Source organism: Cebus imitator, unplaced genomic scaffold (assembly GCF_001604975.1).
Source record: "Cebus imitator isolate Cc_AM_T3 unplaced genomic scaffold, Cebus_imitator-1.0 Scaffold85, whole genome shotgun sequence".
NCBI classification, from domain to species: domain Eukaryota; kingdom Metazoa; phylum Chordata; class Mammalia; order Primates; family Cebidae; genus Cebus; species Cebus imitator.
The window spans coordinates 4,543,508-4,567,397 of NW_016107400.1; the positions used below are offsets into that span (position 1 = coordinate 4,543,508).

The window sequence follows — 23,890 nt, forward strand, 5'->3', positions numbered from 1 at the left end:
TTTTTGTATTTTTAGTAGAAATGAGGTTTCACCATCTTAGCCAGACTGGCCTTGATCTCCTGACCTCGTGATCCACCTGCCTCGGCCTCCCAAAGTGCTGGGGTTACAGACATGAGCTACCATGCCTGCCCTCTTCATTCATTCTTGGTGAACCTAAGAAACAGGGAGGGGGAGAAGGCACAGAGGAGGGTGTCTCAAAGATGTGAGGTGGTCTGCAGAGGAAGATCACAGCCAGAAGATCACAGGAGATCACAGAATACCTAGAAGATCAGAGAATCCCTGCTGTGCTCTGAATAATGGTATTTTTAAAAAAATGGTTACATCAGTAGCTCCAATGCTTTGGAACTGCACTTTTTTTCATGGATGTTTTGAATAAGAAAAGGCCCCAGGGTGGCCTAAAAAAAATGAGTCACTATTAGGAGAGGCACTATTAATGCGTCCTTCTTTTTTCCAAGATAATTCTTCCTCCCACACACATTCACTCACACAACAAGTATTTGCAGGGAGCTGCTCTGTTGTTTAATGATACTGGGGACACAACAGTAGGCAAAACATAGACAGAAACACAGGCTCTAACCTCTTGAAACCTGTACTTAAAAAACAGATGAAGTGGACACTTTTAGGAAAACATAAATTATCAAAAATAAATTCTAGGCTGGGTGTGGTGGCTCACACCTGTAATCCCAGGTACTCAGGAGACTGAGGCAGGAGGATCACTTGAGCCTAGGAGTTTGAGATCAACTTGGGCAACATAGCAAGACCCTGTCTCTATAAAAAAAATTTAAAAATTAGCTGGGCGTGGTGGTGTGCATCTGTAGTCCTAGCTACTCAGGAGGCTGAGGTGGGAGGATTATTTCAGCCTGGATTTGAAGCTGCAGTGAGCTATGATCAAGCCAACCACCCTCTAGCCTGCATGACAGAGCAAGATCTTGTCTTAAAAAATAAAAATGAGTAAGTAAATTAATACATTCTAGAAGAAAGAGAAAACCTAATGAGGTAGGTCCTGGTGTTATTCTTGGTCTGATGAAACTGAGAGGCTAAGCACTTTGCCCCATCCCTTCAACAAAGAGTTATTAAGCACCTATTAGGCGTCAGGCACTGAGCAAAGATTTCCATGGTAAATCTGGTTACATCCCAGCTTATTCTGTTGTTTCTATGGCTCTACACAGACAATAAGCCAGGGCAGATTCTTTTTGTTGTTGTTTTTGAGATGGGGTCTCATTCTGTATTCTGTCACCCAGGCTGGAGTACAGTGATGAAATCTTGGCTCACTGCAACCTCCACCTCTCAGGCTCAAATGAGCCTTCCACCTCAGCCTCCTGACTAGCTGGGACCAGAAACCTGTGTCACCACGCCTGGCTCATTTTTGTAATTTTAGTAGAGACGGGGTTTCACCATGTTGGCCAGGCTGGTCTCAAACTCCTAAGCTCAGGTGATCCACCTGCCTTGGCCTCCCAAAGTGCTGGGATTACAGGCATGAATGCCAGGGCAGATTTCTCATTAGATAAATCCTGTGTTGCAGAGACTGGTAGGTAGAGCTATTCTCCACCTCAAGTCTCCTGCAGGTGGCTTCTTGTGACAGGTCACTTTTCCTCTTCCAAACAGTCTGGTGGGGGTCTATATAGATACCAACTTAATTATATCATAAAATACATCCTTTTCCTTCATCCTCCTACCATCAGGGTAAGGGTGAGAGTTTGTGGGAATAGAGCCCATCAGCATATATGGTTCTGTGACAGGAGCACACTGGGGCCTGGCCCCCGCCTTAGTCTTCCCTCCATCCCAGGCTGAGAAGTGTCTTTAGAGCAGATGCCAAGGTCATGCTGATTGGTGGAACTGCAGGATACAAACTGTCATGGGTGCTGTGCTGTGCTGTGCTGCCAAGATCTTCTTTCAGGGCTGAAGGACTTACACCTCCCACCCTCGCTATTGCTACTGCTGAAAAGAGCCCCTTGCCCAAGGTCTCACCTTCCCAAATAAATTAGCATCTGGTGACTGGTCAATGCAGGGCCATCCCAGGTTCAGAGCTTACCCTGCGGTCCACTGAGGCCCTGTTGTGGCTGCATTGCAGCCTGACTTTTCCCTCTGCCCTGTCCTGCTTTTTTTTTTTTTTTTTTTTTTTTTTGAGACAGAGTCTTGCTCTGTTGCCCAGGTAGGAGTGTAGTGGCATGATCTCGGCTCATAGCAACCTCCAACTCCTGGGTTCAAGTGATTCTCCTGCCTCAGCCTGCTGAGTAGCTGGTATTACAGGTGCCTACCACCATGCCCGACTAGTTTTTGTATTTTTAGTAGAGACAGGGGTTTCACCATATTGACCAAGCTGGTCTTGAACTCCTGACCTTAGGTGATCTGCCCACCTCAGCCTCCCAAAGTGCTGGGATTACAGGCATAAGCCACCATGCCTGGCCCCTGCTTCATTCTTTCTTCCTAAGAATAGAGCTAGGATGGATCACCTAATACCCAGGTAATAATGAGGAGCCCATCCCTGGTACAGAAGGAGCATAGCTAGCCACTGGCAGGGGAAACTCTAAGATGGCTAAGTTTTTTTACAAGCAGTAAATGGGATGGGGTATCGCGGGGGGGTGGGGAAGCAGATAAGAGTATTCCATCACCAGGAAGGAATCGGGTTGAGACTTCGCATAGGGGCAGGGGAACATTGGGCGCCTATGTGATCTATTTAGGTGTCTCTTAGTACTCCTTTACCCTATTTGGACAGTAAATGAACAAATACAGCAACTACTGCCTGAGAAGTGCACAGCAACTAGGTGCTCAAATTCTTAGGGATGGAAGTCTAGGCCACCCCACCACATAAGCCGCCTACATCATCTGAGGTGCTGGCAGTGGGGGAAGAGGAATCTAGGATGGATAGAAGAAGGGACTGAAGGGTATGTTAGTTATGCCTCTAGATGAGCTGTAGCGGCAGCAGGAGCTGTGGTTTGTCCCACTAACCTTCCTCTGTGCATTTCCCACAGAAAAAGATGCCCCAGGGTCCTGAAGGGCTGCTGTCCAAACTTAAGCAGCAAATGAGAGGCACAGCTCCCTGCGGCACTTTTGCAAATGCTGCACTACACTGCCTCGGTCAGGACGGAAAGACTATTCCCCGGCTACTAGGAGGGTGGTAGGTTGACAATCTCAGCTGTCAGCCCTCTTGAGGAATTGTCTTTGTCCAAAGTGAGCTGCCCTCCAAGCTAACGCTCCGTGGCAGGTCACTGCAGGGATGAAAAGGCTTGGCCCCTTGACTCCAACTCAGGCCAACTCCGAGCAGCTATCCCAGCTTCAGAGCTTCCCTTGGGGTCTGCCAAAGCCTCCTGTGATGGCAGCACAGACTGACTTCTTCCTCTTCCCATGCTGCTTCCTTTTCCCCCAGAGGACTTGATCTTCAAAGGCTCTCTAATAAACTTCCTGCACACTGATCAATAATCTCATTTCTGAGTCTGCTCAAAGGGAACCAATCCATGAAACAAACCGAGATTTGAACCCCAGGCACAAGCTGCTAACACTGGATTTAGTTTCTTGTGTCTTCTGTAACCCCCAGAACCCCAGGTACACATGTGTGGTGCATCCACCATGCTCTTGGCCCACATAGTAAACTTAACCCCTAGGGTGGCAGTGTGTTCTTTATTGAGATACTCCTTAAAGAGAAGAGTGATCACATAGTCCCTTCCACAGCTTTCCCTGCGGTCCCAGCTGGATTCAGCCTCTTCTGGCCAAGGTCTACCATCCATCACAATAAAGCATGCCATGTTCACGGCCCTTTAACAGCTGCAGAATGGCTATTTATGACTTCAGGCTGCCAGCACAGCTCCCTCCTGGAAGCCTTCTATGTTCTTCTGGATCCCCAAGGCTTTCTGCCATAAGGAGCCTCATGGCTCATTTCTGAAGCCCCAGCTGCTCCGCTTAGGGGTGGGTGAAAGGATGGGATGCTTCTGTCATTGAGTCCAGGAGTCTTGTTAGGCCAGCTGGGGAAAAAACGCCCAGAGAGGTGACATGGCTTTCCCAAGGTCAAATCAGTAGCAGGGCAGGAACTAGAACATAGTGCTGTACTTGCTTCACTACATCGCCTCCCCCAAACCCTTAGGGTTTGCCTGTACCAAAATCTAGACAGAGATATAGGGGAGAAGGGAACTGATCTGTCCTACAGATCTCAGAGACTGGGGACTTGGAAACACCAGCCAGGCACAGTGTTGTGGGCCTGTAGTCCCAGCTGCTTGGGAGGCTGAGGTGAGAGGATCACTTAAGGCCAGGAGTTCAAGCCCAGCCTGGGCAACATAGTGAGACCATATCTCTAAATAAAAAAAAAAAAAAAGAGAGAGAGAGAGATACAGGGATAAAAACAAGGATTAATGGGAAGTCTGTAAACAGTTTGGCTTCTGCCAACCCTACCTCCCTTTCTGGATGGTAGGAAGGAATGGAATAGGTGACTATCCTCTGTACTGATGTGTAGCCATTAATATAAAAATGTTTTAGATTCTTTTAACTCAATACTGGTTGTTCTTGTGCTTTAATCTTAAACCCAGAACCAATTGTAGAGGGTAAAATGAGATTTTTATTATTTATTTATTTATTTGATTTATTAGAGACAGGGGGGTCTCCCTGTGTTGTCCAGGCTGATCTTGAACTCCTGGACTCAAGTGATCCTTCCACCTCGGCTTCCCGATTAGCTGGGATTATAGGTGCAAGCCACCATGCTTGGCTACATGTATTTACTTTAAACACAAGAACCTAATCATCATTCTATTCAGCTGGAGTTAGAATAGGTGCAAACTGTTTTAACATTCAGCTCTGGGATTCTTTTAAGCTGGTCAATAGAGAACATTGGTGGATATTATCTGAGAATTTAGTCCTGTACAGTTTTTTCTATCACTGGGCAATAGAAAAGCCCAACAAGAAGCCCAGAGTATGGCTCAATTAAACTGCTCCAGTACTTACAAAAAGAAGAAAAGAAGAAACTAAAGACTATTGCAGTAATGTCATATGCATTATATCTGGATTCTTGGGACTATATCAATTATCTTGTGTCAATTTCTTTGGCAGAGGAAAAATAAATTATATAATAACAACAACAAAAAAAATCCTTTTCCTCAAGAGACCAATGTTTGGACGGAAGTCTACATAGCCCAGCAATCAAACCCTCCCTTCTCCAAGCTATGTAGTTACACTAATACTCTGTGCACATTTCTGCAAGGCTGTTGGATTTGGTGGAATCTGAAACCTCTTGAATTTTGTGGACATGTAAGCATTCCAAAAATAGAGACACATGTCACTCTTCTAGGTCTTTCTAGAGATGACCTATGTGGCATTTAAGGAGAAAATGAGTGTTTCGCTCCATTTGCTGCACGGAGGACTATTAGGGAGAGCTGGATCAAAAGTCAGGGTTAGTGGTGATTCCGCCCATGAGCTGTGGAAGAAAACAAAACCTCCCCACCATCGCATAATTTGCTGACAGATTACGCAAATGCCTTATTTTTTTTCCTGTTTATTCATCCAACTTAAGACGCTCCACACACAACTCAGTAAACGGGATCATAACACCTGGCTGCTCAGGTCAAAAACTTAAGTTATTCTTGAGTTTTCTTTCTTTCAACTCCTTCCCCTTATCCCTCTATCTACAAAACATCCAAATCTGTCCATTCCTCCCCATCTTCATTACTCTCACCCTAGCCAAAGCCATACTTTTCTCTCGTGGACTACTTGGCCTCTTAACTGGCGTCCCTGTTGTCATCTTCGCCTCTCCCCCATGCAAGCTACTCTATGGATCTTCACAGATTCAATAACATCATGGGACTCTCCTGCAAACAACTCCATTATCGTCTCATTGCACTCAGAACAAAATCCAAGGCCCCTAGAGCCCTACACCTGGCCTCTGCCTACCTCTTGTCATACTACTCTCCAGCCACACAGGCCATTTTGCAATTTCTTGGACCGGCCGATCTCTTTCTGCCCCCCACCCCTAATGAGTTTTGTGCTGGCTGTTCCCTCTGGTCTTGTGCCAGGTCTTCAAAGTGCAGGTCTTTATGATCTTTATGGTCTCAGCGGAAATGCATCCTTCCCTGTCGCAGGTATCGCTCCGACTCCCATCACATTGACCTCCACTGAATTCAGGGATCGGCACCTGAAATTATCTTTATTTTACAGATAGGTTCTTAATGTGTTTCTGTCTCTTCCCGCCGGAGCGTGAGCTCGAGAGAGGGAGCCTTGCCTCTGTCCACCCCAGTACCTCTGCACCTACAGCGCCTGACGCAGAGGGGGTGTCGAGAGCTAAATGGGGCAATCCTGGGAGCTGACAGCCGCGGAACGGGCAATGAGAATACAAGGTGACAGGGACCGCGCGGGGCCCGGAGTCACTCGGCGGGAGTCGGCACCACCCTCCTGCTGGAAGACGGGCGGCTCCCCACTCCCATTCCGGTTTCGCTTTTGAGGGGCTCAGGAGGGGGAGCAGCCTGTGTCCAAACAGTCATCAAGAACGACAACAATCTTATCGTTAGTGGGCAGAAAGGCAAGAGGTGGCGTGGCTTGCCGGAAGAGACCGGGACCCGGGCAGTGACCTGAGCCCGGCCGGTCGGGTCCGGGTCCGGAGCTTGGAGGCCGGCGGTGCGGGGAGGGGCCCAGGACGGCCTGGAGGGCCGGGGCGGCGCGGCGGAGTGCCGAGCCGGGAGGACGGAGCGGGGGCGCGGCAGCCGGGGAGCCGGGACCGGCCTCGCCAGCGCCGAGACTTCGCTTCCGGGTGAGGGGCGGGCGGGCCGAGCAGTTCCGGGGCGGGCGGCGGTTCAGTCTGTGCGGGCCGCGCCGCGGCTGCTGGTCCCGGGCGCGCGGAGGGCGCGAGCGGCGCGCGGAGGCTGAGGGGGCGCGAGGCAGCGGCGCGGGGACTCCGGGCCCCGGCGGCGGCCCATGGGGCGGGAGGCGTGAGGCCGCTGCCTGTCCGGGGCTCGGGGGGTGGGGGGAGCGGGGCGGGGAGATGGATAAACTGACCATCATCTCAGGATGTCTCTTTCTGGCCGCCGATATCTTCGCCATCGCCAGCATCGCCAACCCGGACTGGATCAACACCGGGGAGTCCGCGGGTGAGCGGCGGGTGCGCGGGGCCGGGCGGGGGATTGGCTGAGGGCGACGCGAGGGAGGGGAGAACCAGGGTCCCGGCCAGGGGCTGGCCTGAGGAGCCCGGGGGCAGAGGGGAGACCCGGGCCGCGGAGGAAGGGGACGGAGAAGAGGACTGGAAAAGTGGCGGACGGGAAAAGGGTCTGGGACCGGGGAGGAGGGGAGCAGCCCTCCGATGTGAGGCATCGTAGAGGAAGGAGCTTCGTTCTGGATTTAAAAAAAAAAAAAAAAAAAAAGTCAAGGTGGGAGACGGGAGGAAACTGCGGCGCCTGCTAGGGAATTAGAAACCAGGCGGAGAGGCTGGGGCTGGAAGTGAGGCAGCCTGCAGGGCAGTGCGGGAGCCACTAGAGAGCTGGGGGGCGAGGGGAGGCCGAGAGGGTCAGGTCCGACCCCAGACCCTCCACCACTAGAGGAAGCTGCGGCCGGGGGCGAGGTGCCCGGGCTGCGGGCGCTGACCCCACCAGGCAGGGTGAATGGTGGGTGCTGGGAGAGCTGGTGGGGCTGGTGGGAGTGGGGGGGGCGCCTGAATGGAGCCCCCCTCTCTCTCCCGCCCTCGCCCATCCCCTGCCCGCTTGGCAGTGTTTGAGACGCTTGTGGCTTCGGATTTTCCCTTTGAAGTATGTATGTGGTTATAATTTTGCTTTATTTTAGGCCCGGGAGCTATAATACTACTAATAATAAACCTCATTTTATGGAGCGTCTTTCATTCCAGCACATCACAAAAACGCTGGAGAGATCTTAATAGTAGTTACAAAATTAAATAACACATTAGAGTTGCAGGCAGCCCGGCAGCGGTAGCAGTGCTTGCTGTAAACGCCACGGAGCTGTGGGCGGGAGAGGCAAGGTGATGCCCTCGGGAAAGAGGCGGGCATCTTTCTGAAGGATACCCCAGGTGAATGCGCTTCGCAGACTTTTCTCAGCTTGGGCCACTTCTTTCCCTGCTACCTCTCCTCCTTCCCCGAGTCTCCCGTCTCTCTTTCTCCCCCTCTCCCAGACCTGTGAGACCAAACCTTAATTAATGTAAACAGCTGTCAGGAGAGCTGCTCCGATTTAAGGAATGGTCTTGTTTTTTAACTGCTTGTTCAGTGCAGGTGAAGGAACTGTTGGGGGGTTGGGAATGTCAGGCTCCCTCCGTGGATAATTTCTTATAAAAATGCATCACTGTGCTGTCAAAACTTCTTAAGTATTACTTATGGTTCTGTATTTATCCTGCAGTATTTTTAGCTCTTAAAAAAAAAAGTGGTAGCTGGGACATTTGTTGCTTCCTCCTCCCTCCCTTCTCTCCCCCAATCTAGACCTAGTAACACAAAATCATGCTGTCAGATTCACTGGTTATTAAAATAACACTCTAAAAATTCTGCTACTTTTCTTGCCTATGGAGTTTTAGCACAGCTCTTAATTGTAAAACATATGAAGAAAGGATCAGGATGGTTTCGAATTTGGTGGTGCCATGGGCTTCGTTTATGAAAATATTGTTGCTACCAGACAACACGGTTACATGTGTGACATCTAGTTCGTGACCTGTTGTTATCCTACTTATATGTGTATTGACTCCTTTTATGAGACTTTCAGGCTTTACATACTTAGGGGAAAGAGGTTTTCATGCTCTAGCAGAAATGCCTTTTTACAAAGAAGTTTTAGATGGAATCCCAATAGATAAAATAGACCAAATGTCCATGAGAAAGATATAGTTGAAAGAGGAGAATTGTTACATGTAAAAAAGAAGAAAGATAAGTGATAGCACAACGTTCCTTAAGATGGAAAAGGGGATAGCCAGGTGCCGCGGCTCACGCCTATAATCCCAGCACTTGGGGAGGCCAAGGTGGACGGGTCACCTGCGGACAGGAGTTTGAGATCAGCCTGGCCATCATGGTGAGACCTTAAAATACAAATATATGAAAAATACAAAAAATTAGCCAGGCCCGGTGGCCCATGCCTGTCATCCCAGCTACTCGGGAGGCTGAGTCAAAAGAATCGCTTGAACCTCGGAAACAGAGGTTGCAGTAAGCTAATATTGCACCACTGCCCTTCAGCCACTGCACTCCAGCCTGGGCCACAGAACAGCACTATGTCTTTAAAAAATAAAAAGAAAAGGGCAAAATCCTCTTGTATTCAGAAGAAAGCAAGGATAGGATGAGTATAATTCTCAAATTTGGAGGCAAAATCAGCTATGAGTTGCCACGGAGATGGGAGGGATGGACGTCCAAGGTTTCAGGAAATAGAAACTGTTTGAAAAAAAGTAATTGCCGAGAAAGCTTGTCAACTGTGATAAGTAGGATCGTCTAGCAGCATTGATGCCTCATGGAAGCTGATGGTCACGGACATATAGTGTGATAACCTATCTGCTCTCTTGACCTTCTTTAGTAGTGCTCAGTTACTTTGGTATTGAGATAGGTGAGTTTTCCAAGCGTTCTTGGAAATAAGGAAACATCAAGAATAATGTGAAAGCCAGTAGAAGGCTTCATTCAGTGTTGGAGTTTGCCAGATACGCAATGAAATGACAGCAGCCAAGGTATTTAGGATAGTGGCCAAAGTATTGTAATGATGGCTTGCGGAGTATCAGCTGGATAAAGAGTGAAAGTGGATAAAGACTAATGGATTGGTCAGTCAAATAGCAGATAGTACATGGCCAGTGGAACAGTGGACTCAATAAACTTGAAGACCAGTCAGAGTGGAAGTGATCGATCCAGCAAAGTGGAATGGCAGGGGATCGTAGGCACAAGGACCAGAGCGTAACAGTGAAAATGTGGAGCTGGTGTGGGTTGGGGGAAGTGGATTTTTTTTTCCTAAAAGTTTCTCCTGCCATCTCAGGATATCATTCCATTAAATATTATAGCTAGAAAGAGGAATAAGAGATTCTAGGAACATAGGAAAAATTTTAAATTCTTATCTAGCATGTATTTCTTGCCTTACGTATATCAGGCAGTAAACCCCCCAAAACAAAACGAATGGGACAGTATGTTCCTTTTGTTCACTCTTGTGCTTGAACTTGTATGCTGTACAGTCTCAGCAGGCAGATGTAGTCTTCAGTTAAAAAAAAAAAAAAAGTGGCCGGGCGCGGTGGCTCAAGCCTGTAATCCCAGCACCTTGGGAGGCCGAGACGGGTGGATCATGAAGTCAAGAGATCGAGACCATCCTGGTCAACATGGTGAAACCCCGTCTCTACTTAAAATACAAAAAACATTAGCTGGGCATGGTGGCGTGTGCCTGTAATCCCAGCTACTCGGGAGGTTGAGGCAGGAGAATTGCCTGAACCCAGGAGGCGGAGGTTGCGGTGAGCTGAGATCGCGCCATTGCACTCCAGCCTGGGTAGCAAGAGTGAAACTCCGTCTCAAANAAAAAAAAAAAAAAAATAATTAAAAAAATTAAAAAAAAAATAGTGACATATTGTTATCACTACATGGGACCCTGGAAACTTTGCAGCTCAATTAAAAAAAAAAAAAAAAAAAAAGTGCAGAGTTACACCTTCCAAACCAATGAAACATTTACAAGAAGTTCAAGTAAGAGCTCAGTGGTGACAGGTCTAGCTTTATTTCAAGGGCTGCACAGAAGCAACATAATCTGGCAACAAAAAGTTAATGTGTTGGTTCCCTTTAGTGTATTATATTCAATCTATAAAGTTTTGATTGTGATGTTTTCATTGCTGTTTTTAAACAGGGTAAAATGCATTTTCGAAGTAGAACTTTTGGAGCTGAAAGAGTCTGCAGAATGTAGCTTGAAAACCACTGGAGTGAACTACTTAGGGAAAGTTTCAGAATTCAAGACTAGACTTCATCACTTCATAGCTCTATGGCTTTAGGGCAGATTCTTTAACCTCTGTCTCCGCTTTCTCCTTTGTGAAGTAGAAAAAATAAAAGTACCCATCTTACTGGGATATTGTGATAACTAACTGAGTTAATCCATGTAAAACATTTAGAACAGTACCTGACACACAGTAAATGCTCAACAAAAATTACATATTGTTATATTGCTGTTCTAGTTTATAAGAACAGGTGTCAGAATCCCTGTTTTGAAAGGAAAGCCCAGAGCTGTGAGAAATGACACGCTTTCTTCTATTAGATAGTCTAGGAAATAAAGAAACATTAAGAATAATACAGCCAGGCTTAGAACAAGTTAAATGTACATCCCTCTTGGCTTTGGACTTTCTCTGCCGCTTCCGTGCTGTTCTTTCTCTTCCGGTCTCACCTCTCCATACTCTCATAAGATTATGGACCGTACTTTGGACAGCATAGTTTTTCATGTTTTTATTGTCCTGGTCTAGATACAGAGAAAGTACATTCCTTTTATTTTCACCTGTGTATTTAACATTTCGTCTGTTCTAATGGCTTGTGGATTATACACAAACTTTTGAAGATATGAAAATATCATATTATATGGATTGGGAAAGAATGTGAGGGAAGGCACGCTAATAAGGACTCTTTCTGTTAGTGTAACCAGAAATAGTAAATGGTAGATGACTACAGAGGCAAAATTATGTAATTCTGTATGCTAAGGTCAAATTTCTGCTGGTTGCTGGAACTCAACATCAATAGCAGTATGTTTGATTTTATATAATGCTTCATAGTTTTTGAAGCACTTTGACATCTATTACTTGATCTGATTCCTTAGGATGTTTATATTTGGCCAATGTAAAATAGCCATTTTCACATTTTCCCCCACACAGCAGTGCTTTGCATGTGAGATTTCAGTTTCGGTGCTGCAAAGATTTCATTCAAGAAAATTCCTCATTGAAGTATTACCTATATGTTATTTATGCACACCTTTTACTTAACTTAAATGAAATTAAAATTCTTCAATGGCTGGAGTTTTCCCCAGATTACCAAAGAGGGAAAGGAGGAGACTTGGGTTTCAATCTTAAAGTGATAATCTTTGCTTTGTATAAACTTAGAGACTTATACAAAGCTTAATTTATTTTTTAAGCTTATTAAATAACTTGTTTATTAAATAAATTTATTAAATAACTTATTTAAGCTTAATTTCACTGTCACTCTCTTCTCACCCCTGAGGAGACTTTTTTGGGGGGAAGGGAATTTAGTGTTTGTTAATTTTAACAGGATAAACAGTTAAGTAAAGCTGTTTCTCTGATAAATATAAATGGCCTACAGATCCCTTTAGTGAGGAAGGCATTATCTCTTCACAGTGAGGATTTCAGTGACCGTAATCCTAATCATCCTAAATGGATTTGCCTTGTGTTCTTTATGAAGATTTCCAGATGTTCCCCAAAAGTCTCTTTCAAATATCTGAAAGAACTTCTCCCTTATGTCTTGTCAAAATTTCCCTAAAGTGGTTATCACATTCACATATAGTTTGTCGTGACTAATTTAAGGTTAGTGTATTTATTTCTGAAGATATTTTCATTCTTATTGTTTTTTAAATTGTCTAGATGGGATGTTACTGTTTAGAGGGGAATCTCTAAAGCTGACATCCTCTTTCCTGCTTATATTCTGAACTAGTTGAGGGGCAAAAAGGAGTAAGGTAGTTAGGGGCTAAAATATTATTTTATTACTAGGAAAGAGGATATTGGAGAATGTCACTTATATTTGGGGCTTACTCCTGGACCTCAAAATTTAGCAAACTTAACTATCCAGTCCCAGACAGAACTGGGGGACCTGCCCCTAAAACACTTTAGCATGACAAAGGAGAGATGAGTGCTTACAAAGGCAAAATGTTGGTTCACATATGCCCAGTATTTTCTCCTAAACCAACAGTCAGATGAAGTCACTTCTCATGACCTGACAAGGAGTGCATGAGGAGACACAAATAAGCTAACAGTATTATGCTAACAGGATTCTGTCCTCTCCTCCTGCTCTTTGTTGCTCATGGATAGTAAACTGGGAAGAAGGAGAAAGCCTTACCTGTTTAAAACCCAGTATATGTCTGGCATTTTGTGAGGGTGAGTTTTCATTTTCCTCAAATCTAAAGATTGGCAAGTGTTCAGGGAAGTAAAAGACTTGGTGAGGGGTATCATTTCCTAATCTACTGGCTCCTACCTACTTCATAGGAAATCCTGGTAAACCTCAGATAAGGGACTGTGATGTGTTACATCTATCTCATAAGGGTTCAAGATCTGCAGGTAGATCCTGGCCTACACACTGGAGATCCTCAGTTCAAGCAGGCCTGTTCATTAAGTAATAGAACACTATTAAATAATAGTCCTTTCCCTGGAACTGTGACAGCTCCAGTGATCACAAAGGTACTCTGACATGGAAGAACTCTAACATCAGTTGTTAAACAAACCTATCATGAACCTCATTTTGATAATCACTTTGGGCATTACTTACAGAGAAGGACAGGATTTGGTTATCTAAAAGGGCAAAAGTTTTGAGATTGTGTTCACCTTGAATTTAAAAAACATTAATAAAATTTCTTCCTTGGCCTTTCGAACCTGTTTCCAGTAAATTTCTTTTTTAAACAGCTTTATTAAGATGTAATTCACATAATCATAAAATTCATCCATTTAAAGTATACAAATCAGTGGCTTTTAGTATCTTCACAGAGTTGTGTGCTACCATCACCATAGTCCGTCTTAGAACACTTGCATTACTCCAAGATCAGGCTAAGAGGTGTCTCTTAGCCTCCTAGGCAATCCCTAATATGCTTTCTCTCTGTTGATTTGACCATTCTGGACATTTCCAATCATAGAATCTATGTGATCCTTTGTGACTGGCTTCTTAAACTTAGTATAATGTTTTCAAAGTTCATCCATGTTATGGTATTTTTTTTTTCTTTAAGAGACAGGCTCTTGCTATGTTGCCCAGGCTGGATTCAAACTCCTGGGCTCAAGCAATCCTCCAGCCTCAGCCTCCCAAGTAGCTGGGACTATAGATGTGGGCCACCACACCTGGCTATGTATTTCTTTTTATTGCCAAGTATTCCATTATATGAATAGACCACATTTATTTAGCCATTCATCAGTTGGTGGACATTTGAACCACTCCATTTTTTACTTCCAAGCATAAAAGTCTATGAAGGTAAAGTGATTAAAAGATGTTTTTATGATGAGTTCGTGGCCTTTGTAGGGACATGGATGAATCTGGACACCATCATTCTCAGCAAACTGACACAAGAACAGAAAATCAAACACCGCATGTTCTTACTCATAGGCAGGTGTTGAGCAATGAGAACACATGGACACAGGGAGGGGAGCATCGCACACTGGAGTCTGTTGTGGGGGGCAAGGGAGGGACAGCCGGGGGATGGGGAGGTCTGAGAGGGATAACATGGGGAGAAATGTCAGATATAGGTGACGGGGGGATGGAGGCAGCAAACCACATTACCATGTGTATACCTGTACAACAATCCTACATGATTTGCACATCTACCCCAGAACCTAAAGTACAATTTAAAAAAGAAAATTAGATGTTTTTGAAATTTATTTTTTAAGTGACATCAGTATAATTTATTTCAGCATATCAAGTAATTATCAGTAAAAATTCAAAAAACGGTCTTTTTACAGTACTCACAGGACATGCTTAAAGCTTGAAATCATTTATGATACTGTGAATTCCCAGTGTAGACCAGATTTTCCAACAGTAGATTAGATCTCCTGAACAAAGCATTAATATTTCCTTTGCAAACTTAGTTCCAAATATCATCTCTTTTACCGAGATGGAACCACTTCGGAATTGAGAGTATATATAAGCCTTAATGTTTTTGGAGAAGGGGAATTTAGGATCAAGAACATGAACAGAAGGCATGCCTAAATGGAAATCACTAAGAGAAAGAAATTCAGAAGAAAAAAAAATTAAAGACTGCTGATGCATTTGTTAGATTGGCCATACTTGTTGCATCCTTCCTTATCTGGCTGGCAGAACCCCTTTCAAATTTTGTGTAGTAATAGTTGCATACATCAGTTCTCCACTGTTCCACTTAGTATGACCAAAAACATCATTGTTTTATCCCTTTCCTGGTAAATAGTGTGTATTTCAGTTGCAGTATAGTAAAATGGTTTAGGATTTGGAGTCAGGCATATCTCAGTTCGATTCTTGGATTCTCTTTTTATTAGCTTTATGATTTGGGGCATGTAATTTGATTTTTCAGCTATAAAATGGAGATGATATATGTACCTCAAAAGATAGTTGTGAGGAAATAAAATGTGGCATATGAGAGATTAGCACATTGTCCAGTATATAGTAAGTGCTCAAATATTAGTCATTTATTATATAAAAGTTCAAAACATCAGCATTTTTTAGGGTTTCCTTTTTGTACTGTCTGTCTTATTTATTTACTTATACCCTGCCTTGTTCCAGAAAGAGATTTAAGGCCACATGGTGTGTCTGTATGTGAATGTTCGTGAGCCCAGCTGGGTCCAATCTGGGAAGAGAAACTGCATAGTCAGTTACACTTAATGTAATACACCCTTAATGGGACACATGTAAGTACCAAAACCAAGGAGTACTCGGGTTTGTGTGTTTCTGGAACAGATTGAAGAGGTTTTCTCAGTGAAAGACAGCCTAGCATAGTGGAAATGGCACATACTTTGGGGCAAACCAGCATGTAGCCAAGTCCCAGCCCCACTATTTACTAACCATGTAATTGATCTTAGACAAGTTGCAGTTGAGGATTTTTTATTAATAAAAATTCTGTCATTCAGACCTGATTAATATCTCTTTCTTCTAATATTTATGCAAGTTTAGACCCCAACTTTGTTCTCCTGTGGGTTAAAGAGTATTAACCACAGTGTATTGTTAAGATCATTTAGTTCAGAAGTTATTTTTAAAGGAATTTGTCTAAGAGCTGGTAGTACAGTTGGAGTATCAAGTCAATTTTTCTCACCTCAAAGTGTGAAAATAAGTTTGAAATATATGAGGTAGTTAGTTCTTTATGGAAACCTGGCAAACAGTATAACTGAAAATTTACTTTATGGAATAGATTTTTTTCTAGTTACTAGCTTCTGTAATGCAACTGTGAGTTCGTTTTTTCCATAACCCATTTCAATGCATACTTAGGCGGTGGACCATATTGCGTAATCTTATAGGGGAAATTTAGACATGTAATGAAGTGTAGCTGTTTATGAAATTGTTATTGTTGAATTATAAATAAGAGCTTAAGCATGCAAGCTTAATGCATAATTATTTACATAGTGACCTTGTTTGATTTGCTTCTCTAAGAAACCCAGGAAATTAGGTTGTACCTTGATAGCTGTGACAAGTATATAGGTATAAATTTCATATTTACAGCTTTACCTTTGTGATGGTTTATATAACATGACATTCATGTCTTTTTGGTTGTCAAAATGTTTTATTTTCAGGTTCTGAAGCTACACATTTTTTTTCCAAGTACTTTCTAGAATTCCTTACCCAACTAAGCAGCTAGTGGCTTTATAATTAGAAAACCTGATTCAATTGATAACAACAGATTGAAAATAGCACTTATTTCATCCTTTATCGACTACAAACTGATGAAAAAGTAATGTTGGGAAAGCTGTTGTAGAAATCCTAAAGAGGCGTAGATAAGAGCCATGAGGAAACCTGAAGATCTTTGAATATCAAGATACCTTAAAATTAGTACCTGGATTAAAATCGTTTTTCAATAATATACCCTTACTGTGTATTTCACTTAAATATACTATGTTTGTAAATTTTACTGTATATTCTCTTGTTACCTGTAAATTACCCGGAGGAGAATTCTTGCCAGATATGCAATGAGCAAGTAGAATGTGATGTTCCTTTGGGGTTTAGCGTTTTAGAGTTGACAAAATAAAGAACATATGGCCTTAGGTGTTGCTATTAATGCACTTACATGTACTTGTGAGTATATACCAACCAACATGTATAGTTTGCTTAAGGGAAGTTTCAGTGTGTGAGTCCAATTCACTGTTGAAGTATATTGACGTTATCTTTGAATAACTGCTGTTTTTTTAATTAGCAGAAGGCTGCACTTTTTTGTGTGTCTCATTATACTAGCTTTGCTATAAATAAAATGTCACATTTGGCATTTTGACACTTGCCGTTATATATATTGAGCAAAAAGGCAGCTGTTGACTTTTAATATAGATCTGTTCATCCAGGGACCATATACTACTATAGTTAGAGATTGAACAGGAGTAGAAAAAAATGCAGTTGGGTGGGTCAAGTAAGAAAAAGGAAGAACGAAATTGATTATTGGGATATATTCACAGTAAGCTGTTTACCTGGAACATTGTTGGGTCTAATTTCAGCCATAATGATAGAAGCTCTTTTCAATCATAGGCCATGTTCAGATCAGTTCTGCTGACCAGGCCACTCACTTCCAAAGACAAAAATCTTTAAGGCCGCTTAGACTATCAAACAGATGTGACCTTTTCATTTACAAAGTATTATTTTAATAAAATAAATCTTTAATTTACTATGGACATTTAAAAAATCTTCCCATAGGTATTCCCTATGCCATTGGACTTCATTCCAGACTGTCTTGCAACAAATGCTATTGATATATTTGTGGTCTATAAGAAATCTGTACTGAAATAAACAGAGAGATTATGTTTAAGCAAATGAAAAAAATCCTTGAGGCACCCTATACTCTAGTAAGATAAAATTGTATACATATGATCAGGCAATCAGAGAGGAGGTGGAATTTGAGCTTAACAGATGATACATTTAATAATGAGTATTTAATAAGGAAGACTTGGGTGGTTCTTGTTCGTGAAGAGGGAATGGCATGAGTAAAGGTAGATAGAAGGCAGGGAAATTTCTATTCCAGTCCATTTCTCTATATTGCAGCTTATTTGTCCTTTCTAAAGGACAGATGGAGTAATAAATACACAGCATTTACTTTGTGACAATTTCTTTTCTAGACATTTTACATGTGTTAATTGATCCCCACAACGTCCCTGTGTAAATGCTGTTATTTAGACAGCCCTATAAAAATACAGATAAGTCATTTGCCTAATGTCACACAGTGGATCCTGGCACTTAACTATTGGATGTGCTTGTACCAGAAACCTTCAGTGACTTAATCTTCCGCAAAACAAAAGACATTCAAGGATTTTCACAATATAGCTCCACTTTATAATACTTAATGGCCTTAGATCCTGCTTTTTTCCCTGCATGGATATACATTCTAGCCACTCTGTATTACTTTCTATTGCCTAAGTACAATCTGTATTATCATCTGTAATTCTTTTCCTATGTTTTTTATTCTCAACCTGAAATATCCTCTCCAGTCACTGTTTTATCAGTATGCTACCCATCTTCCAAGCGTATCAGCTGCCATCTTCATAAACCTTATTTGACCCCTTACCTAAAGTGATTTTCCCCCCTTGGTAACACTTTGCACATTTTTTATGGTAGTATATCTGTATCATGGTTATTTGTGTGGCACTTGCCCTATTTTCTAGTATAAATTTTTTTCTAGTATAGATTTCTTTAGGTTCTTTGAGAGCAGGGAATATGATTTATTGATCTTTGTACCTTAGGCAGCATTCAGTCTAAGCTTGCGCCTGGTAGGAAAGAGGAAATGTTATGGTTAACACTAAGATTTTGAACCTGGGCTAGGGAATAAAATTGGGAATTTAGAGAGTGAGGTGATTGTAAAAAGTGAGAAATTGCTTTAAACATGTTCTGTTGGAGGTGAGAGTAGGATGCGCAAGAAGAAACGGACTAGAGCTCAGAAGACGGGAATATTTGGCACTCCCAGCCTTTTCTCATTTTCATAAGTGTGATACTTAAATTGTTACATTTCAAAGTAGCTGCATATCCATAGAATTCAGTCTTCATTTTTTTAATGTGTCAGTTGGTTTTCATTTGGAAAATAAAGTCCAGCTACTATATGAATCATTCCTGACTTTAATATTTTAAGATGAAACATAATTTGTAGGTTGTTTTGTTGATTCTCTGGGTCAATACGGAAGTTCAATTTCTAGACTTGCCCATAAGACCATGTTGTAGCTGAAATATTTACTTTTGCAACAAAATAGTAGAAAGCAATATAGTTGCTTTACTAATTGCATCTTCAAAAGATGGAATAAGAAAGGACAGCTTGTTTCTCTGATTCTTTATCAGTTTGACCTCAAAGCTTACAACATTCCTCCTTTGTGATATAGTTGTTCACTGAGAGTCTTCTTATATATGTCAACAGTGTTTTGAGTTTTCTGGCTTATAAATTGCCCTGATAGAGAAAGCAGGGAGAATGCATGTGCAAGAGGTTTCCTGAAGTGGAATAAGCTGAGGTAGAGTTAACTCAGTGGAGCTGAGGAAGATATGTGTTAATGCATGCATGTGCGTATGATATGCGTAGTTTGCTATGGAGGGGGTGGGCAGGGGGTGGTGAGGAACTTGTAATGGGTAAATGATCTTTCCCATGAGGAAGCAAGATGAAATAGAAGAGGTTGGATCCAGTGTTCCTCATCTGAGCCCATGGGAAGGGCCATTAGTCTGGTTACTGTTTGTTGAGGGGACCTCCGTGGTTGGATAGTGTAAGGAGAAAAACAGTATTTTGTGTGCCACTTTAGATATGATGAAGTGCAAATGAAGTCTTTTTAACTCAAAGAGTACATATATTGAAATCTGGGTTCTAATTCTGGCTTTCCCGTAGATGTTTTGTTTGTACTTGAAAAATTACCTGAGCTTTGTTATTCTTTATTTTCCTCCAACTGAAAAATAGTTTCTGTCCCCCCTTCATCTTCGTGAATATCCTTTTACTTGAAAATAGAAGTGAGTATATATGATATGTTAAATTCTTAGGAAAGTATTTTATTCACAAAGTTATAATTAAAAGATATGGGGGCCGGGCTCACACCTGTAATCCCAACACTCTGGGAGGCCAAGGTGGGCAGATCGCTTGATCTCAAGGAGTTCGAGACCAGCCTGGGCAACATGGCGAAACCTCATGTCTACAAAAAACAAAACAAATTAGCCTGGCACGATGGCATGTGCCTATAGTCCCAGCTACTCAAGAGGCTAAGGTGGGAGGATCTCATGAGCCTGGGAGGTGGAGGTTGCAGTGAGCCAAGATCGGGCCACTGCACTCCAGCCTGGGTGACAGAGTGAGACCCTGTTTCAAAAAAAAACAGGATGGTGTTGAAGTCAGAACTCAGTTCAAATATTCTGGTTCTGCTGTTTACCAGCTGAGTGGCTTTGAGCATGTTTTTTGGCCTCTTTGAGCTATAGTTTTTTCATGTATAAATGGGAATAATACTTCTTACCTTGAAGGGTGGTTGTAAGAATTAATGTATCTGAAACATCTACCACAGTGCAGGCACACATGGTAACTTGTTATTGTGGTAAGCAACTAAATGTGTTAATCTCTTATCACGTTTGATACATAGAGCATAAACATTGCAGTTGATGATTTGCCCACCATACAGTCACTGAAAACAATCTGATGTTTTTAAACTAGGATATATCATTGTTTTATCCCTGGCTACCCATATCAGTTGTTGTTGTTGTTGTTTTTTAATTAAAAAAAATAATCTCACTGTGTTGCCCAATAATCTCACTGTGTTGCCCAGGCTGATTTCGAACTCCTGAACTCGAGCAGTCCTCCTGCCCTGGCCTCCCAAAGTGCTGAGATTACAGATGTGAGCCACTGCCCTGGCCCTGATAATATCACCTTTATGATGTATGTTGTAACGTTGCCCCTGATACTTGGATTGCTACCTTCTTCCAGCCCAGTGCACTAAGAGTACTAGACAGCCTATCCAAATGCTTATATGCAAGTGCTCTGCTGCATATCAAAGGTAACATGTATTTGTGGATTTTTCAAGTGTGATGACAGATTGTACCAAGCCAGTAGCATTCTGTCAACCTTCCTACAGTAGCCAACATTTGCTAATTGGGTTATGGATGTATTCTGTAGTCCTAGGGTAGATTTCCCCAACTGGCTGGGTGTGTAAACCATGACACTAACCTCATTAGTTGAGGATAGTCACTATTATGAACTGAATGTGCCCCTCCTTCCAAATTCATAGACCCCCAATGTGGAGGTATTAGGCAGAGGGATTTGGGGAGGTGATTAAAAAGAGGTCTAGCCCTCTTTCTGCTATATGAAGATACAATGAGAAGTTACCAGTTTGTAACTTAGAAGACCCTCACCAGAACCGGGCCTTGCTGGCACCCTGATCTCAGATTTGACTCCAGAAATGTAAGAAATGAATTTCAATTGCTTTTAAGCCACCAGGTCCTTTGTTACAGCAGCCCAAGTGGACTAAGACAGTACCAAATGTCAATCAAGGGTTCTTTTTTTTCCGCCCCCCAAGGGTTCTAAATGTAAAGGATGATTGAAAATCACAGGTAGCCTATAATTTATTTTATAGTCTTAATCATTTTTTATGGTGAAACCTAAAATGTGAGACTCTGTTTTTTCATCCTGTAGACAAAATACTTTGGGTTTAAAATTTTTTTTTAGTTGAGTCACTTAAGAAACCATAGCAAAGAATCTTATTTAAAACAAATGTAGACATTCATACATCAATGTACTAAATCACCTTTTAGACTTGTACTCCGGATAAGATCTAATGGATTAGGATTAGAAGACAAACCCTTTTATGTTGACATGTTACTAATACAGGACTAATCCTGGGAACCTCAGACTCTTTCTAAAGTTCTTACCATTCAGTAGGTAGCTATTATCCTGTAACCATTTAGAATTGCACCATTAGCTATGTAAGATGTCAGCTTTAAGTGGACCATCCTGTATTTAAGATTTGATTATTCTTTATTGTGACTATCTTGACAGTTATCAGGGATGTTGGGTACATTATGGGTTTTCTCTGCTGTGCTATTTCTTTTATTTTTTGCCTCTGTAAGTTACTGGGCAGTGCTTTTGTCTCTTTTTGTTAGCCTAGAATTAACTGAAATATTGTTTCTCTTATCCATCACCTCCTACTGCACTCTGCCCTTCTCTTTAGGAGCCTGTTGTAGCAAATCTCCAATGGTCATTCAAACAGTTCGTACCCAGATGAAAAAGTTCAGGGTACAGATATCATCAGCCATTCTCAATGGTTAGTTTCCATTGACTTAACCAATAGCGCTCTGCTGTGCTCAGCTCCTGTTTCTCTGAGCTTGGGGTTTGACTGATTGTTTTTTTGAAAATCCATCAACTTCTCTAATGAAGAAGGCTGTCTTTCGACTGAATTGGTGTAGGCTATAGAGATACTCCTTTTCTGTGAACCTGTTTTCTCTTGTATACATTCAAGAAATTGTTCAGTGATTCTGCTTTGTTGATGGCGTTCTTGTCATTTTCCCATGCTGCTATGGAATTTTGTATAAATATTTTATATATATACATATATATACACACACACTCTTAAGAAACAGTTTATCTAACGAAAGGACTATAACACTATTTTACATTCTTAATTCTCATATAAAGCACATTTTCAAATTAGTTGCCAGCCTTTTTAAAATTATATTGAAATCCTAGACCTAGATATTTTTGACAATTTCTTTGGTATATTATATTGGTCATTTCAGTAGCCAATCTTTTGTCTTCTCCGAATCCCACTGAAATGACCAGAGAATAAAAGGACTCACTTTACCTCCCAACGATGTTTAATGAATGTTGATTAAGTGAAATCATTGGTTAGGTAGGGGGCAGTTGATTTGGCCTAGGTAATATTTACAAATATGTATAAGAGTCTCTTGTTGATTATCTTTGAAAGCATTTTTAATAGTGGGAAAGTTATGATACAATAATTTCTTAAGGTCACACATTTCTTAAGCCAGAAAAGGTTTAAGTTTTGTGGCTCCTATTTATGGCAGGAACATCAGTTTGAATGCAGGAGACATTATATTGAAGTGGCTAATAGCGCAGACTATAGAGTCTAGGTTCAAATTCTACCTGTTCTCTCCAGACATAGTGACTCACTTGCCTGTAATCTCAGCAATTTGGGAGGCTGAGATGGGAGGATTGCTTGAACCCAGGAGTTTGAAACCAACCTGGGCAACATAGCAAGACCCCATCTCTACACAAAAAAATTTTAATTGCTAGTCATGATGGTGTGTGCCTGTAGTCCTAGCTGCTCGGGAGGCTGAGGCAGAAGGATCACTTGAGCCTAGGAGTTCAAGGCTGCAGTGAGCTGTGACTGTGCCACTGCACTCCAGACTGGGCAATGAAGCAAGACACTGCCTAAAAAAAATTCTTTCTGTTCAGCTTACTAGCAGCATGATCTCAGGCAACACACCTCAGAGGTCTGTTTCATGTATATAAAACACTTACAGTGCTTGGCACATAGCACTATGTAAGTGTCAACTAAAGTTAATCGGACTAACTTTTGAAGTTAATATAGTCTTTTCAGGAGCCATAGGCAATTTTCTTAAAATCAATCATAAATATTTTGTTGTAATAAATACTAAGTTGTAGATATAAATGTTACCATACGGATTCTACTGTTTACATATAAGTTCTAGTCCATGGACAACTGGCTAAAGTGTTTATCTCATACGAATAGTACCACTGCTGTAAAGAAGGGTAGTCTTACTATTGGAAAAAAGTAAATTTCAATATTGAATACAAATTGAAATCAGTGAGCCTAATTGTACATCAAATTAATCATGTAACCATCAAGGAAAAAAAGAATTATCAAGTAACTTTTCAACATAAAACTCTAACTGTGCCCCCTTAGTGATGGGATATAACCTAAGGACAAAAAGGACTGCAAAGAAATACTGATCTTAGTAGGTAACAAACCCCTATAACAGCTCTGCAGGGGAAATGCCCCCATTTTGCTGTTGAAGAAGCATATTCAAAGAAGGGAATAATTTACCTGGCATTCAATAATGCTGGAGTCATTATACCATACTGCTGTTTTTCTAGTATGCTGTTTCCCATGAGTCCTGTGCTAGCTATCCTGGTTTATTTACTACCTCTCTCTTAT

General features: G+C 42.0%; 1 protein-coding gene and 1 long non-coding RNA gene across 2 annotated transcripts in view; one reads left to right on the plus strand and one right to left on the minus strand.

Annotated features, from left to right (window-relative positions):
* Window positions 1–5,463: 5,463 nt before the first annotated feature.
* On the minus strand, window positions 5,464–6,710 carry LOC119472096. Its single transcript, XR_005201208.1, has 2 exons — window positions 6,230–6,710; window positions 5,464–6,112 (listed from the first exon to the last, which is right to left on the minus strand). It is a non-coding gene; the product is annotated as an uncharacterized LOC119472096 (long non-coding RNA).
* An 83-nt stretch (window positions 6,711–6,793) lies between these two features.
* MOSMO (modulator of smoothened) overlaps window positions 6,794–23,890 on the plus strand; it is an 81,002-nt gene continuing 63,905 nt past the window's right edge. Inside the window, exon 1 of the mRNA XM_017534355.2 lies at window positions 6,794–7,061. Within this exon, the coding sequence (XP_017389844.1) occupies window positions 6,956–7,061 (106 nt within the window). The 5' untranslated portion in view covers window positions 6,794–6,955. The remainder of the gene's footprint in view (window positions 7,062–23,890) is intronic.